The 18,992-nt window shown below is 37.7% G+C and overlaps 1 protein-coding gene across 2 annotated transcripts in view; it reads left to right on the top strand.

The window, feature by feature from the left end:
• The window catches only part of GALNT2 (polypeptide N-acetylgalactosaminyltransferase 2), a 122,738-nt gene that overhangs the window by 68,547 nt on the left and 35,199 nt on the right, over nt 1–18,992 (top strand). For both annotated transcript variants that reach the window (XR_004355851.1, XM_032681666.1), the window contains exons 8-15: nt 633–720; nt 4,497–4,584; nt 5,133–5,236; nt 10,753–10,879; nt 14,851–14,943; nt 15,146–15,229; nt 16,934–17,060; nt 18,564–18,683. Coding sequence is in view for 1 of the 2 variants with exons in the window: in XM_032681666.1 (XP_032537557.1) it covers nt 633–720; nt 4,497–4,584; nt 5,133–5,236; nt 10,753–10,879; nt 14,851–14,943; nt 15,146–15,229; nt 16,934–17,060; nt 18,564–18,683 (831 nt within the window). In the remaining variant the exon portion in view is untranslated. The remainder of the gene's footprint in view (nt 1–632; nt 721–4,496; nt 4,585–5,132; nt 5,237–10,752; nt 10,880–14,850; nt 14,944–15,145; nt 15,230–16,933; nt 17,061–18,563; nt 18,684–18,992) is intronic.

Consider the following 18,992-nt stretch of genomic DNA (forward strand, 5'->3'; position numbering starts at 1 on the left):
GTTGGACAGAGGAGTGCGGTTATCTGTACCACTGGAATCTTGGCTACTGGAAATTAGCAGCATTTGTTAGTTTGAGGTGCTTTTTAGGTTCTCTTTCCTGTCTGAGTTTCTAGTATTGAAGTGTAATTCTTCTAGTGTGAAATGGGTTGGCATTAACCTAAGACTTTTCTGATTGCAGAAAGGCCTAAGTCTCCCTTAAAGGTTGAAATAATAGGACCATAGCACACTGCATGGCTGGAGACTTGCTGTGGAAAATATGAATTCCCTGGATGCTTCTTTTCTTTGAGCTGGTTTTAAAAGTAAGAATAGAAGTGCTGTTTGTTCGACTCCTTTTAGAACTACAAGTTTGCTGCCTTCTTGAAGAGCAAGTCAGAAGAGGGGGCTTACTTGAATATAAGTAGCCTAGAATAGAAGGAGGATTTCCAGTCATATTGTATGGTTTCTGATTTCTGAAGCAATGCTGAGCAATGCTGTTCACAGCAGTGACTGTTCAGAGCCGTAAGCTGAAGTAGAGGGAGAGCTGGGGGAGACATGCTAATTAAATCCTGCTGAACTGTTCAACATCACATCCTGTCTGAGTCTTTATATATTGATTTCATTATTTCAATATTACTTTCTAATATTTATTTTAGGACAAGACCAGAGTTGTGTCTCCTATTATTGATGTAATTAATATGGACAACTTCCAGTACGTGGGGGCGTCAGCTGATTTAAAAGGCGGTATGTACCTGTACTGGAATACAGATTTTAAAAAGAAGCATCAAGAATCAAAGCTCATAATCACTGCAGTTGTGGAATGGGCAATTAACATACCGCTCTTTGCTGTGGTAGATCTAGTTCTACGTTCTGTAGGTCATTTGTTTCTTGCCTTGGATTTTAATTGGCCTTATTGTTCTCTGCTTTAAAACAGTTCATCTTTGTTACACTATTTCTTGTAAGTTTATGCTGCCTTTTACCAGTATGTAAGACTATGTAAGACTCGCTCCAATGCTTGTAGGGTTGTGTAAATGTCAGAAGAAGCTTATAGTCAGAACTTGTCATTCTCATTTTAGATAAGATAGGCTTTAATTGCTCACTAGTTTAGAAGCCCATCAACAACGCAGTGTCTGTGAGGTTTGTTTCAAGATGCTGGTTTGCTTAAAAAGTTCAACTCTTCTGAATAAGCAGAAAGCTTTGGAATGTGTTTAAAAGAAATAAGTGTTTGTTAGCCATGATCTGTAATTGTGAAGAGACTAACATACCATTAAAATTTTTAGTGTTTATATCTTTGCCATTAAAAAATTCCCTGTTAAATTGAGTTTAGAAAAACTAGTTTTGATATGTGTAGCTAGTATAAACTGTTGACTTGTAAAGCCCTAAATAAAAATAAATACCAAAAATTCCTCCACTCTTCTTTTCCAAAGAGGGAGAAGGCAACTACATGCTAAAATCCTTACTTATTACAGGCTTTTAAAACTTCTTTCACTGCTAATAAGAATCTAGTATTTAAAACAGCTGTTCTCTACCCACTTATCCCTTTTTTTCTATTATTTGTAAATAATTGTTCCCACAACCCTGGAAACTGAACTGTCTGCATAAAGATATGAGATGAGCCATGATATAAAGATTAGAGTGCTCTTCTCACAGTGTTTCAGCTTTTTCTGAATGAACTTTCTTGAGTGAGGAAGCCAAAAACCATTTTCAAGCCTGTTCTTTTAGGTTCTGGTCTCTAACTGGCCATGAAGTGTTGTTCCAGTTAACTAAAATAAAAGCAATATTTGCATAATGTTGCATATGCTACAAGTTCATCAGTGATCTGGAGGTGGGAGGTTCTATATCCTTCTTATTAATGTTTTGAAATGGCACCTATATGGTGCATATATTCACAGTATGCTAATGTATAGTTCTGTGCTATTATCTGTGTGCCAGCATTACTAAACCTTAAGGCCTTTACCCAGTCTGTTCATTAAACTTTGAGTACAGAAATCTCTATACCATTATGTGGCTTTTACTGTTGTCTGCAGTAGGAGGAGGAATTCTTTCCTTGAAACCTTAGATAGATTGCTGCTGGGTTCATGCTCTTTAAGTTCTTCTCAAGTGAAGTGCGAAAAGATTGAGAGATTGTTTCTCTCGTTACTGCTCTTCACGCTTTATCTTTGAAACGATGTCTCCCAATTCATTCATCTCTTTCTTTTCAGTACTCATTTTCTCTCCTTGTACACAATAGAAATAGATTGGGTTTTGAATTTTTTTTTAAAGTGAATGAAGTCTATGTACTTCGGGATTGAGGAGTGAGAAACTCGGTTGTTTTTTTTTTTTTTAACATTAATAGAAATTTTGCACATACCAACCTTTCAAGCTATTTGAGGGTCATTTGAAATATGAATAATATATTTCTTGTCAGTTCCCAGAGGACAGATTGCCATGTTAGAGGCACTACAGCATTTGGCATCATAGAACACTTTCACTGAGGCCAAGTCTAAACATGGAAACCAGTCTATGCTTTCAGCCTTAGATACAGTGTCTGTATGGCTGAAGCATGGAGAGCTGAAACAGCTGGGACAGCATTTGTGCCTGGTCTGCTTTGAAAGGACTTAATCACCCAAGACAAGCAACCTAGCAAATGGTACACACTTTTTTTTTAAGTGGACATGTCTGAAATAATTCCCAAGTCTGGCCAATACTAAATCCATGCATTTCATGTTACACTTTTTTTTTGGGGGAGGGGTGTGGGGGGGTGGTTTGCAAGGCGTTTATGCCACACTGAGAAATACTGTAATTAGTGGAATAAACTGTAGTTAACCAAGATCTAATAATTTAGAGTATGCCTGTGATGCAGTTTACAGTGGATAGAATTTCATATTGGGTATGCACTTGTGTTTAAAAATATTCCTTTTACAGAGTTACTGATACTATCTCATTGAGAGCAGATTTTTCCCAGAGTCTGTGAAAATGGAGACGCAAAAACAGTTTTTAATGGGCAGAGAATTAATACACTTGTTCAGTTTGTGAAAGTGCTGTGTTCCAAAAGAGACCCCTTGTGTTCACTGGAATATATGGTAACTCTATCCCTCTGCTTTTGCTGGAGAACAGTAGGATTTTCAAGTTCTCCCAGATGCAAGTAATTTTGCTGGGTATGTGTGATGAAATGTGACTTTTTAACCACATGGAAATACTGGAACTCATTTTACTCTTCTTGCTGGAGGCTTTGCAGTACTGAAGGTTGTAGCCATTTTACTGTTTTGCTACTTGGCGTTTTGAAGTAGTTAGACAGTCTTTCATTTTTACAGTGCAACACTTCATGAAATACTCAAACATGTGGAGAAAGAGCTGGCATACATTCTGTAAAGACTGTTCAGAATAATTTCTGTATTGTGTGTTTTTAGTATCTTGTGAGTTACAATGAAAACTGCTTTATTTTCAACTTTCTACATCAGTCATTAGTGTGCACCTTTACAGATGCAGACAGATAGTTTGTATGACTGTAGTTGTTGTCTGTTTACTTCAGCTTTTTTCTCCACTTCCCCACAAAATACTTTCTTTATCTTTATGCTGGAGAAAGAAAAGTATTGACATCTGTGCACCAGAAATCTGGAAATCATTCATTATATGACCTCACAGGATCTAAATGTGTTTGGCAGCAGGCAGACTCTGCAAGGCTGCTTTTCTAGGTGTATTGGGAGAGGGCTATGGACCTTGTGCAGTTTTTTTAATAAATGTTCATGCTTATGGGCATAACCCAGCACAAAAACTGTTATGAAAGTGTTTCCTGTAAGAAGTTTGTCTTATACCAGCTCTGTATCATTGCCTAAAGGAGTTAATTTAATGGTTGTTAGGCAGGAAGCTACTATAGGTGACCTACTGATCATGTCTGTTCTAGTGACCTTTATGGGCTTCTGTGCTTTTAACTCATGACAGGACCAGACCAGCTGTTGCTGTCTGTGTACACACTTTTATGTACATCTATAAGCTAAGTAAGATTTTGGTGCTCTAGCGCTTACCTGAGGTTTAAAAAATGATGCACTTAAAAAGACAGTGGGAAAGTAAGAAGTTGAATGAATATTAAGAAGGTAAGTGGGACCTACGTGACTTGTTGTGACCTTCATGATAGAGTGCTCTTGCTGATAGAGTACCAAGAGTACTGCATAAAGCCTGTGGAAACATAAATATGTGATCACTTACTAAGAGTGGAAATGCAGTTGTGCATCCCAAAAACTGTTGGGAGCATTCGTAAAGATTGGAGGATCTTCGTATGATGTTCTATTTGTCACTTGTTAACTGGGTTTCTTGTTTTGTGTGATAGATGATGACAAGAGAAAACAAAGTTATTTGGTAATTGAGATTATTCTTTTTTTATTGTCCAGTAAACTTATTTACCTGGTTTCCTACTTGTTTGTTTTCTACCCAGAAATTTGTACAAGTTTAAATTTTTAATTCCCCATGTTTTCAGTCAACATTGTTACTAAAAGTTGAACGATGACCGCAGTCTTTTTAACATCCTATTTTTCTTCTTGAAGGCTTTGACTGGAACCTTGTATTCAAGTGGGATTACATGACACCAGAGCAAAGAAGAGCACGACAAGGAAATCCCGTTGCTCCCATAAAGTATGTCTGTACCACCACTTCTCGACTAGACTAGTTTTGCAACTAAAGATAGTTAGAAATCATCATCTCTGAATCTGAAAGAGGATCTTTATTATAGCTTTCATCAATATTGAAATTTCATTCATATTTATGGAGCCTTGTGAGACTCTCAGAAATAAACTGTATTTTAAAAAATAGTTTAAAACACACTGGTAAATTATTTACCCTTAAGAAAAAGTAGGTGTCACTTTGTTTAAAGTTTATATATTTTGAGGACTAAAAATATGGCATTGGTTTTAATGTTTTATTGTTGGCACAAATTGCCACCCTTTACATAAGGAACTTGTGAACCAAATGGGAATTTTGAAGCTGCCTCAGAAAGTGGCCATAGCACTGTATATGCCATAGAAATGAGTGCAGACAACATTTGATGTGATAGATGCAAAATTAGTTGCATTCAAAAGCATTGCCAGTTTTTTCAAGGAGATATTAACCTTGATGCACAAATAATAGTGACGCCCAGTTCATGGTTCTGTAAGTATTTAATTTAATTTTTCTTATTTGTTTAGGACACCTATGATAGCTGGTGGGTTATTTGTGATGGACAAATCCTATTTTGAAGAATTAGGAAAGTATGACATGATGATGGATGTTTGGGGTGGAGAAAACTTAGGTATGTATATTGTTTATCTTCTGATCAGTCTTGAAAGAGAGCAGGTTTCATCATTGCCTATACTGTCATGGAGTCATGGTTTTCCTGATTCTGTTTCTTAACTTTTGCAATAGAATATTGCCTGACATCTAAACTTAGTGAGTTTTGTAGTTTTATGCAGCTGCTTTAGCCCTAGGAGATAATGATGGTTGAGAAGGCACTTTTTCTGTAATTCCTTATTTTCAGATGTTTAAGTGAGCGAGATTTAAGCAAGAGGAAGGAGGGCCTGAAAGAACTTGTGCTTTAGCCACTTCTGCTTTGACCTGGTGGTTAAATCTGGCATTAGTAGGGGGTTTTTTTGGCTATTTGCATTACAGTATTGAACAAAGTTTTTCTCTAGTTAAGACTGGTATAATTGTGTGAAAACAAAAAAAGATTTGGAAGCAGCAGAATTCTAAAACTTCTCAAGACTTCCAGTCTGTGATTAGTGTAGTTTTTCTGGGTAGAGATGCATCTCAAATGTTCCAAATAGTGTGTTTTAGGAAAAGTTCTAATGATAGGAGCTGCTCTACTGCACGTGCCAGCTACAAAATCCTAACTTGTAAAAACCTGTGAGTATTTTGAGTTACTGAAATCTGCATATGCATTAAGCATATGCTTGGTCTACAAGGAAATTTCTGCTGTATGCAGCACACTAAGTATGGAGACACGGTAACCAAATGTTTAACACTACTGTAACGCACTAAGGTTGGAAGAGGCATCCTTACAGTCCTGTCTCTGACCATCCTATGCAGTACTTGAAGAATCCTTTTAGATATTCTGAACAATTACATTCCATGTTTCTGTTTCCTCACTATTCTGGCTGTAAATTGCTAAATCGTATTAATATAAGTATAATAATTTGTCATTTTTAAACGTCCTGCCAAGTCATTGGATAAATTTCCAACAGCAATGCTCCTATTAACTCTGTAAACCACTCTTGCCACTAGAGCGCTTAAATATTTGATTAGCTACAAACATGTGCTTGAGCAACTGAATTTTTTCTGAACATTTATTAACTACTTTTGTGCTTTGATAATTGAGGCCTTGATAACAGGAAAGGGCACAAGCAATGGTTCCTCACTCAAGGGTTCAAAAAACTGTTTATGTTGTTCCTGCTGCATTCTGATCCCCTTCCTCCACAGGAAGGAGGAGATGGAGACTTAGGGATTCCTGAAAAGCAGGCAGAAGGCAGCTAATGATTTTTTTCCTAGCTGTCAGACTAACTGAAGACAAGTGAAAACCACATGGCATATGATATAAATGGCACATACACCAGATACTGGAAATCTGTGATGTGCAGTTTAAAATTTAACGTGCACACTTGTCAGGCTTCCAGGCTCTCTGAATCGGTGGATCAGTATTACATGCAAATAAACTGCTAAATGGACTTGCAAAATAATTCTGCACATTTTATTCATTTTACAAAAGTTACCTTTTTTTCCAAGAATGTACAGAGCAGCTTTTATATGAGGTTTTGTTCACATGCTAGTATAGTCGAAATTTGACAAATTTCAAGATGGGCCTGAGCGGCGGTCTGAAAAATAAAAGCTAGACACGATCCCAGTATGGGGAAACTGGAATAGTTTATTGAACACGAGAACACTATTTTAAAGGCATCTGAGGCTGGACATGTTAATGAAGGGGACGAGTTATGTTAATTATGGAATTACACAAGTTTTTACTGCAATTTCTAAATAGTTAATTTTTCTTCTAGTAGGATTACATGGGGGATAGAGGAATTACAGGGGTTTAGACATGGTTTGATACAATCATCTCAAAAGTCTTTTCTGATTTCTGCTGGAGCCAGGTTTGATCCATGAGGTAGAACTTTAACAGGTCTTGTGAGAAGGGTCCAGCTCCTTCAGATCACGAGGTTTTTGTCAGCCCTTGTTTTCCTTTGCTGAAAGCTGGGTTTGGGCTCCCACAGGCCTGCAGTATATTGCCTAAATTGGGTACATTACCATGAAGATAGGTGCATTTTCAGACTGTTGCTAAATGTGACTGATAACACATGCTTTCTGTATGAAATGTGGATCAAGGTTAGTTCAGCTTGTCTCAAATCATAAACTCTAATTCTTACCCTCTTCATGATGCTTTTCGTTAAGCCTAGAGAATAAGAGTACGCTGGAGAACTGGGTGGACCATTAGAAGGTTTGGGTCTAATTTGAAAATCTATACTTTTCTTATTAATTTTCCTATTAATTTTTCTTAGTAAGACATTCCCTGCCTTCTCTACTGATTACACACTATAATACATAGAACAAATCTGTTAGAGAGGTGTAATATAATATCAAAGAATTTTTTACATGCTCTTTCTGCCTTTTCAATTAAAAACTACATCCATTGAAATTGTTACAATAGTAGCATTTCTCCTCCCACTATTGGAGTGTGACGAAGATGCTTTAAGGGAGTGTCTCAGTTTGATGAGACTGGAATGTTTGCTAAAGAGGATGAGTTATGAGACAGACCAAACTCCTCTCTCTCAGCAATTGTAAATCCAACATAAAGGTGGCTCTAATCGAGGAAGTGTGGAGAAAAAGAAGAAATAACAACCCTTTATTAAAAGATATATATATGTTGGCAAGAACAGTAACAGAACACAAAACAAACCCCTAGACAATAGTCCTGTACCCAAAGGTCCCCTTCAAACAAAAAGTCTGAATACTTCTCTGTCCTTTAGCGCGATTCTAATCATGGTTGGTGGGGGCGCTGTTGGATCGCCGGAGGTGCAGAGCCTGCCGTTCTCTGTGTTGACCTGCAGGGGGGGCTGTTGGGCTCTGGCGGTCACTGTGCGGGAGGGGGGTCTGGGGGTTGGTCTCGGGTCGCGGGAGAAGCCGAGAAGAAAATGGAGACCCTTCCCCCAGTGGAAGAAGGATAGAAGGGAAAACAGTCCACCCCCACAGAACTTACTGTTGTTCTCAGATGATGGTGTTTCAAGGCTCCTTCTTTTCTCCCAGTGAGCACAAAACTTTCCGATGAAAACACAGCACGTTCAGGCTGGAGGCAAAGGCAGCTTGCAAGCAAGCCGAGGCCAGAGGTCAGGGCTGACCAGGACGAGAAGCCAGAAAGACCGACCTCTAGGCTTTTCTCTCCAAATACACACACGCAAACGCCATCTCCGTTCCAGAGAGAAAAAACCCCCAGCAATCTGTCCCCTCCCTTGTGAGGAGGACCAGCTCCTCCCCAAAACTCCTCCCCCCTCTCCCCAGTCTCCGATGGGCCATTGGGTAGGAATGCAGCTCGGCCAACTAGGTCCTTTGTAAAGCTAATCGCCCCCCTTTCCATTCAAACTTCGGAAGAAAAATTCCCCCCCCTTTGGATTTCTAACCTATAACAGGGAGTTTCATAGAATAATGGAATGGTTTGGTTTGGAAGGGACCTTGAAAATCATCTAGTTTCAACCCCCCTGCCATGGGCAGGGCCACCTTCCACTAGACCAGGTTGCTCAGAGCCCGATTCAGTCTGGCCTTGGGATTGTGGGGTTGTTTTGGATTTTAGATGCTGTATATTCTTTTTTTCTTTAAAAATCCATGCAGGCTTTAGAAGCCATGTTGGTGCAAATAAGAATTAGTTTGCTTCTCCCTATATGCTAGTCCTTTTGCTGCCTTTCCCATAGAGCTATTTGTAATAATTTTCACCTTTTTTGAGATTCCTCCCAGTTTAAGGTGCTGGAAAATATACATGTGTAGGCTAACGTTTCTGGGAATTTATAGAGGGAGAATTAATGAAATTATTGTACACAGTAAAGGAAGCTATGAATAATGAAAAAAATTGACATAAAACATTTCTAACTTACTTGTAAAACAAAAATACTATTTCAATGTGAGCTTGAGGCATACTGCATTGACCTTTATTTTTAACTAGGATTTCAGTCCATCTCTTTCAGAGGCATGTATTTACTAATACTTAAATAAGTTTGATACTATATTTCAAGCATTTAGTCTGCACTTGCTTGTCTAATGCAAAACCCTTTGTCTTTGAGCAGATCTTTGTGTCTTCTTTCACTAGGCTGTTCTTACTGAGTGCAGTATCCCCTCATATTGGGCTAATAACTGTATGAACTTTATAGCAGAACTCCATAAATAATGCTTCAAAATGGTACAAGAAAGCTATTACTCCTTTGCTTTTACTGTTTGAGCAACATGGGACCAAATTTGAGCTAGATATGGAAAAGCCTAAAGTCTGTACATGTGTAATTTAATCTTGTAGTAGCAAAAGCACTTTTATGTTTCTAACTTCTTTAGCAGCAACCAGTCATTTACTGGGATTCTTTTTCATTCTCAAGAGGTGCTCTGAAAAATGTACAGAGAGAATGTCATCTTTGCTTTAAAAATTAGTTTTGCCTGTTGTCCCACATAAATTCAACTGGAAAATCAAGACTGTAAGTTACTGTCAAGGACAGTACAGTCATTCATATTTTGGAAGATAATCTATCTATAGATTGGACTATGTTGACTGTCTAAGGTACATGAATATGCCTAATTGGCCCCTATGCGTCAGAATTTGTCACTGAAGTAAAACAAATAGGAATGATCCTTGTGAAAGCAGAGACCATCAAGAATAATGGCAGTTAACTTGCACTGCTGAAATCACAGCACCTTATTTATTTATTTATTTATTTTTCTCTTGGGCAGACCATTTTTTTTTAAATCTGTGGTAAGACAGTGATTATGAAGAGGCTTGAAACTAAGGCTATCTAGCAACAGCTGCTGGACTAAAGGGGGAATCATCAAAATTGAAACAGTGCTACTGGAAGCACCCTTCTTACTGCACTTAGTTGGAATGAATGAGGAAACGTTCTGCCAGTAGTAGGTGACTTCTGCTATCAAAGGCCAAAGTTGAGAAAAGTGTATAAATATTTCTAGACCTTCTTGTCATCACTAATTGGTTCAGATCACTGGATTGACTTAGAAGCGTACTGTCCATAACCTTCAATTTACAATTGTTTTGTCTTTATTTGGTCTATCTTCAAGTCAAGATTGACTTGATATAACTCCTTCTACAGCCAATGTTTGGGAGTGTTTGCTTATGTACTATAATAAGTTAGGAGCTTGAATCTATTGATTGTTTTATTATGCCTTGATTTTTGTCTACTGTATTATTCTGTCTTCAGCTGAAAAATTTTATTATAAGGTAGATCACTAATTTATCTGTTAAGTGTACCTACTGTTGTTTACCCTTCAGGCAGAGCATAGCAATAGTATACATACACTTAACTCACTGGCAAATCACATCATGGTTTATGGATTTGGGGAGTTCTGGTAACTTCAGATAGGACAAAACATACAGTTTTGCTTCCAAGTTAATATGATTATTTCTCATGACCTTGCAGAATAAGAAATGCTCAGGTATGCCTTTGTTTATCCTAGAATTTATCAGAAAACTGCCTTACTGATCTTCTCAGCAATAGTCACTAAAAGCCTTCTCTGTAAATAGTATGCTACAAAATTACAGTGTTTTATGATGTTGGTCTTTCATTCCTGTTTTTATTTCAGAGATCTCATTCAGAGTTTGGCAATGTGGTGGGAGCCTAGAAATCATCCCTTGCAGCAGAGTGGGTCATGTATTCCGCAAACAGCATCCTTACACGTTTCCTGGTGGGAGTGGTACCGTGTTTGCAAGGTAACTGTTAACGCTTCAGCTAAATAGCAATGTTTTGGATTTCTTCAGATGATCAGCAGGTGGCAGTAATTTCATTTTAGGGATCTCGTCTTTAGAAATATATGCAATATTATCTATCATAGAAAAATATTAATTAAAAATAAATTAATGACTTTGAGGCAGTTATTATAGATTGGGAGAAGAATCTGAGTTGAAAGAGGGAAACTTTTAGTGGACCCAGACTGAGAATCTGTAAAAGAAGGAAATGCTTAGCTTGGTGTTCCATCACTATTGAGCACTTTGTTTATTTGGTTTTAAAGAAGGCTTTACTTTCGGAACTGTATCATAAAACTTCATTTTATAGAAACAGTTTCATTGTTCATTAATAGCCAGAATACAATAAGTTATGAATGTGCTTGTTTTTTGTTAATGCATGGTCAGTATGTGAGATGCAAATGATTATGTAGACTGATTCTGATATTTGTGCCAGTCTGTTAGCAACTTCATTCTCTCTCATTTTTGCCTTTCCGCTGCTGTGTTTGAAGATGCTTTTTCTATAGACCAAAGAAACTGCAGTTTTAAGGGATTAGATTATTATACTGGTTAATTTTGCTGTTGGTACAATGTGCAACAGTAGCTGAAATACTGAGCTATCTCCTCAGTTTCTCTTCTTTAAAGTGAGAATAGCAGTGCTGATTTATGTTCATAGTGTTTTTTAATTAATGTGGATAAAAGTATTATGTGACTGTGGTGGACGTTTTGATCAAAGCTGTATCAGCTATAGCTGAAGAATCACTGTAGGTTTTTGTTTAGAGAATGCTCAGTGCTCAGAGGGTGAAGAAGTACAAGTTTCTGCTAAAGATTCTGTAGATTAAGAGCTGGAAATAAAACGTGAAGCAACACAGAGAGTGCAGATGTTCTTAAATTTATAAGAATGTTCCTGATATTTTTGGACTTGTGATTCACTTTAGACTGAGGAATCTCCTTAGGGTGTCATTCTTCCCTTCCATGCTGATTATACCACCAAGGTGACTTTAGTGAATTCGATAGTCTGCTAAAATAAAGTCACTGTCCTCTTTCTTCAACTAGTTATAGTAGGGTTTTTTCTGCTCCCCTATTCTTTGAGATCTGTATTTTATGCTGCAGTGAAAAATTAATAATAGTACTTATGGGAAAACAAAAGCTAGCAATGAAATATCCTCAATACATCACATCTCCGTTCCAGCATTTATCGTGTGCATCGAGAAGGTAGAAAGATCTACCAATTAACCTGCATCAGATAGGCTTAGGATGAAACTGGTTTAGTTTCATGAGGTTTTGAAATGGACGTTATAACAAGGAGCACGATTAATAAAAGTGAATAAATATATAATGTGCAGCTTTCCCACTCCTGCAGCTTTTCCATCTTTGAGGTGTTGCCAAGATGCTGCTTTTCTTGTGATGTAAATAGATACTTAAACATAGCTCTGTGGAAAAATAGGAAAAAGGTGAGGCTGTATGCACGCAGGGTAGAGCAATGCATCATATTGGCATGGGTTGAAGATTCTGCATTCATTGGGATTACAGCTTTTTGATTTTGTTGTGAAGTCAAATCATCATTTTAATTTGATTTCTCAAATGTCTTCACAATTACTGTGACAAGTTTAAGTCATTGGTGTTCAAAATTACTTTGCAAAGAGATCCCACATGTACTTGAATGGTGAGGACAGCTGAAACCTGCAAACTAGTGTCTTGGATACTTACCCTTTCCAGATCCCTTTCCAGTTCTGTGTTTCTCTGAAAGTGGTTTATTACCTTTGTCCTTATCTGTCCAGCTATCTCAAATTCCGAAATACCATTAAAATTCTTTGTTTCAATGGAATTATTTTTGAATTGACCTAGAAGAGTTGTATATCACTTAAAAGCAAGGTTTACAGGTTGTATATTTGAAGGTTTCCTCCTCACTTAGCTTTTTTGGATGTCAAACCTATAAAGCAGAATGCCTTAAAATCAATTATACCAATAAGAGAATGATAAACCTAAGGTAATGGGATATCTTTGTAATACAGGTATTATCAGATATATGTAGGACCATGCTGCCAAGAAACTTAGTGCGTGGAATCTGTTCTGGTCTTGCAGTTGGGACTTGTTGGCTTATGCTATCATCTCTCCCTTGACTGTATGCAATTTATTCTGGACTGCTCTGGGTAACATCCTATTTTTAGCTGGCTAGTCAGTATGCACTCCCTTTTGGCAGCCAAAACAAATTGGTAATTCTGGATGAGAGACTGGGAGTCCTGTTTCATGAAAGGGGAGACCACATCCTGGCTGTGTGGTGTGGGCAGATACAGCTTGTGTCTGGCAGGATTTGCTAGACCAGTGTGCACTGCTTCAGTACACCACTTCAACAAGCCAATAAGTCTTGCTGACCCCCCCAGTCTGCTCCGTGCAAAGCTACCTCATTGCTTGGTGCTCGGTTTCATTAACTGTGGCTCAGCATTAAGTGTACTCTATGCTGTGCTCCTCAGCACCCTGCCTTCTTTGGGGCCTTACTACTTCATGCAGTTCTCAGCATCCACACAGTGCCTGTATTAATGTCACACTAAGCCTGAACTGTTCATCCCTGAGTGTAGGGAAGCATAATACAGGCATGTATTCTGGCCTTGAAAGTGCCTTTGGAGTCATTAAATCCTGGCAAACCAAATAGTTCCTCTCTAACCACCAAAATCTGTTTGGCTTGTAGGCAGGCAAGCTGCTTGCTGAGCAAGCAAGAGGGGCAGGTGCTGAGTGGTTGACACTGATACAGGTCTGAGAGACTGCAGGTGAAGATAAACTGACCTACTTTCTTATCTAAATTGAGTGGAATTTTGCTTATGGAAATTTAAAGGAATCTTTGCAAGAAAAAAATCAGTCCTCAAACAAAAAAATTATTCAGATCTGTCTTGTGACATTTTTATTCCTATCATTTTTATTCTTTGTCGGCAACCTGCAAGATTCCTCACTTTATCCTGACTACTTTTGTCTTTTGAATTGGAAAATTATATTAAAGAAGCTGTTGACTCACTGAGTTTACTCCCGTTACTTTAGATGAACTTGCTGCCAAATGTAAAACAAGCTTCAGAACATGGCAGTTTCAAGTGAAATGAGACTTAATTTTCTAAGCAAAAATTATGAACAATAAAAGTAAATGAGTTTTACATGGAGTCAAGGGAATGGAAAAAGCCATTGCACTTTTGCAGTCCAAAAGGAGATTTAAAGACACCAGTTACATAAATAAAGGAACTTAGGTTAGAGATGTGTATGATTAGAAGTAAAGTGTTTGGGGTAGTGTTTTTTTCACATTAATTGCAATAATCTCTCTTGACTTTTAAAGAATTAAAAATATTTTTTGATTCCTTCTTCTCTTCTCTTACTTCAGCTACAGCAGACTTGTAGACTTGAACTTGTTTGGTTCATAGCTTTAAACTTCATGGTAGCTTATGTCTTTTTGGAACTTTGAATGCTGTGCTAGTAGGAATAGGATGAAGACTGAAAATGTCTTGCCTATGTTAGCATATCTGCTTTCAAAAAAGTAAAAGACATTATTAAATATTGCCAAAAATTATTGAGATTTTTATGTTTCCAATTAACTTGCTTTATCCAGGTGAACACTCACTAAATTTGGCTTCTATTAAGTTACTCTTACTAAAAAAACCCCAACCAAACACCAGTGTAAAAAATTCCATGAAGTTTGCAGAAAGAACTCCAAGATGTGTATTAAATTCTGGATGAAAACGCAAAGCGGTGATGAGTGTGGAAAAGACATAAAATTTGTTCTAAACGCATTTATTTCAGTTACGTTAATCTCTAATGGTTTTCTATTACTTGGGTCCTTTATAGGGTCTATTCTGCCTGGCTTGAGGCAGCTAACTATGTAGCACTAGGAAGGATTAAAATCAAACCAAGGGTAAATTACATGATTTAATTGCACTTTGAGAAAGTATAACCCATGTGTTTCATATGATTGCTCCTAGAAATACACGCAGGGCAGCAGAAGTCTGGATGGATGAGTATAAAAATTTCTATTATGCAGCAGTGCCTTCAGCCAGGAATGTACCTTATGGCAAGTAAGTCACAAGAGCTTCTTTGCCCTGTTTGTTTATTCTTCATGAGACAGCACCTTCTGAGGTGAAAGCAGTGCTGGCTCTCATGTTGTTGCTTTACAGTTTATTTCAACAATTCAGCTGTTCTTGAGTTTTCTGTGTATTCCATAACATATACGAAGACAACAGCCTGACTTTGAAAACTACTTTTTTTTTTATTCTCTAGTATTCAAAGCCGAATGGAACTCAGAAAGAGACTTAGCTGCAAACCCTTCAAGTGGTATCTTGAAAATGTTTATCCTGAGTTACGGTGAGTTTTGGCTGACACTAGTATGCAGTTCTCTTTTTGGCCTCCCCAGAAATGATCAGTTTCTCTTTCTCCTTCCTTGGATGTGAAGGATGCTTTTTAATTTATCTGTGAATGCAATCCCTCATGCATGCTTGTTTGCTTTTTGTTTTTGTTAGTTCTGTCCCTTAAGAGTAACTTCTCCCTAGTAAACTGCTTTTTCTTTTTCTAATTACTGCAACTACAGGTGCAATAGCAGATATATTAGAGAACAGTGTCCAAAGGACTCAACTTACCTAGAAGTTAGTCTCCTACACAAGCCATTTGCTCAAAAGCACACTGTTCTGTATCCTGTTGTCATCTCTTTAAAGCTTGTGCCTTTGCCTAAGCACATGCCTAGTTGAGTAAGGAGACTGAATCTCAGTATAGTACAAGTAACAGGAGTCAGCAGACAAGAGGGCCTTGTATGGTTGGCAGACAAAGGCAGATGCCCAAGACTCTAAGAAACTGAGTCTCTTGTCAGTGGATAATCACTGACTTTTGGGTAGGGGTGAGAAGAGGGAAGTGAGGGATAATATTGCTAACAGTTTCTCTAACATGAATGCATCCTAACTAGTGAAAAATCCTTGAAGAGAAACGTTTTTTGAAAAGATACAAAGGTTGTGGTTAAATAGCCCATTAATAAGTATGTTGGTCAGATCTGAGTCCATAAACCAGTTAGTAGTGTAATGGTGCAAGATACTGTGTGTGAGATACTTAACTTGTAAGAATACGTGGTGGTTTTTTCCTGATGGCACTTCACGTCAGTGAATTCAGGTAACTGCTAGTGATAGATGTATAGGCTATGATGCAAAAGCACCAGCTATTATAGCTTCAGCGAAGTATATATAGTACCACACATACTAAGGAGTCTCATAAACTAGGGTGATGCTGAGAAACTAAGTTTTCCTTTATTTTCTCTTAAAAGTGCCAGAGGATATTTGGTTTTGTTTAATTTGTCAGAAAAAATGTGTCTTGCAAGCTCTCCTGGAAAATGTGCTACCATAAGTACTGCTGAAGTGTAATGTCATCTTACTCTGTGTCATTCCTCATGTGCTCATTCTGCTGGATTGAATTATTATAGTCATATTAGTCTGAAGTTTTTAAAGGCTCTGATATGCCCGTGAACTCATGGGCTCTACCCCACAACTGTGCTTTGCTGAATGGGCTTACCTAGGTATTTCCATACTATGAGTGTATTTTATATGTAACTGTTAGAAAATAGATATCAGAAAAACTTTGATTCTTTTTTTTTTTTAAATTCCTAACCCCTTTTTTAATATTTCAGTAAAAAATAGTCTGCGAAAAATGTAGAATGTCCTATTTCTACCACAAGCTACCTTACCTGAAAAGACAAAAGGTTTTGATGACCTTAATGATAGCATTAAGCTTTGAGTCACCTTAAATAATAAGTCATCTTTAATTTGATTTTTATGCTGAGTTCATATGTTTATCCTCATTCTCTGGCACAAGTCTTTTTGTAGTGTGTCCTAAGCTTGCAAGTTTACTTGTGAGTTTAATTGCCTCCCCTCAAAAGATGATTGAGATTTCCAGGTGATAGTCATCACTGATCCTTAACATCTCATCTTAAAAGTACTCTGAGTAAAACCAAGGAGTTTAAAAAAAAACCTTAAAAACCAACAAAAAAACCCCAACTGAATTAAGCAGATATTTGTGGTTTTGTTTTAGGGTACCTGATCATCAAGATATAGCTTTTGGGGCTTTGCAGCAGGGTACCAATTGCCTTGACACTTTGGGCCATTTTGCAGATGGTGTTGTTGGAGTTTATGAGTGTCATAATGCCGGGGGAAACCAGGTCTGTATGCCATTAATTTTTGTTTTTCACAATAAAAGTCTTAAAAGAAGTGAAAGTGAACCTAAGCTTTTTAACTCAAGCAGTTACTATGTACTGGTGATAGGAGGATGATCCCAAATTAGCAGATCAGTTGTTATAACAGATTGACTAAATAGCTTCTCCCAAAGATACATTCGGTGTGCATTACATTATCCCCTTCCTTTGTCACTATTAATATTTGCTTTTACACTAGAGGCCAAAAAAATTCCAGGGAATTTTGTACTTGTATAGAAGGCTTTCTCAGATGTCCTGATTTTCAAAGTGTTGCTAGAGCTATCCTATGGCTGTGCCCTGTTTGCAACTTTTCTTCTCCTCTGGTATAGTGGAACTTGCTTCATTTTATCTCCATTATAGCTAGTCTTAGTTTCTGATCACTGAAGGGGAAAGTATCTGTTTCATATCATGAAGGGCTAAGTTTAAAAAAAAAGGGATGGGATTAGTAATGTAATTTATTTCTGAAACACTGATTGCTTGCAAAATAACATTTAAATGTAACCAGGCTTGGCCCCATATATCTAGGATTTTGTATTATACAACTAAATCCTCTTTAGTTGTTTGAGAGAAGCTAATTGTGCCATTTTAAGTAGTTGCAAGCATGACTTGGATAATTAGTGTGGCTTTCATGAAGTGGCTTCTTTCCTCAAAGCATAGTTAGACAAATGACGACCAATGGGGATGCTGGAGATCAAATTTGAAGGAGAAAGGCATGTGGAGAGAGTCTAAACATCAGTGCAAGATCAGGCTCTGTGTAAGAGGATGCCGAGATCAAACAAGCTGGGCAACAGTTACATATAGAACAGCTTTTCTTTGCTCATTTAAGAGTTGCCTATTTAAATGCATTTAACGGAAATTCTTTTGTACCTCACACCTTGGATAGGAAGGAACATTTTCCTTCTACCTTTAAGTTTAGCCCTCTTGTGTATTGCTTTCTGGTGGTCTCTATTGTATTAAGAACTACTGTTTCCTCACTGTGGTCCATATGCTTTGTTCACTGTGTGAGTAGGTGGCCAGTGATGCTGCAGACCAAGCTTTTAGGGGTTTTATGTATGTAATTACATCCTTTTTTAAAATATATATAGACATATATAAAGAAGATATGGGGAAGGTGTAGCACGCACACACATGTATATATACACATAAATAAACTTATAGCTAAATATATATTTGGACAAATGTTTTTACATCTGAAGCCCGGTGTGACTGCCTGCTGCAGCTGTGTGAAGCCAGCAGAGGGAGCAGAGAGCCAGCTCAGCCCTGAGCTGAAGTGGGGACATGGAAGCAATTGGAATTACTGTGTTTGGAAAGGACATTTTTCCTCTCCTGTTCTGTGGGAAGCAATGAACAATTCTAATGCTCACACATACCTATTTATCGGATTTTAACCTTTGCTGTATATGCAGAGATAGCATGTGCATCTGTTAATGTACACAATTTTGTACACTTTTTTTTTCTTCCTTTTTGTAGGAATGGGCCTTAACAAAGGACAAGTCAGTGAAACACATGGATTTGTGCCTTACTGTTGTGGACAGAGCACCTGGTTCACTAATAAAACTTCAGGGCTGTAGGGAAAATGACAGCAGACAGGTCAGTATGTCGTGACTGCGCTCTGCAAACAGTGGGGAACACAAGGGCTGTGAATGAGAATGCGAGAACATGCACTGGTGATCATCTATAGCTTCTACTCTTCATGCTGTTGTTTATGTGTGTAAAGTTAGGATGCGTGATATCTAGACAGAGCAGCAGGAATAAGCTTGTGTGTTGAGCTTTTCATAGCCAGTGATAATCTTTTGTCACTTTTGTCACATAGAGGTTCTATCCCAACAGGGGCCTTATGTAAAGGTTTCACCCAACAGCACTGATGTGTAACAGTCTTCAACTGCCATGTCTGTTTTC

This window comes from Chiroxiphia lanceolata, chromosome 3, assembly GCF_009829145.1.
Source record: "Chiroxiphia lanceolata isolate bChiLan1 chromosome 3, bChiLan1.pri, whole genome shotgun sequence".
Lineage (NCBI taxonomy): Eukaryota > Metazoa > Chordata > Aves > Passeriformes > Pipridae > Chiroxiphia > Chiroxiphia lanceolata.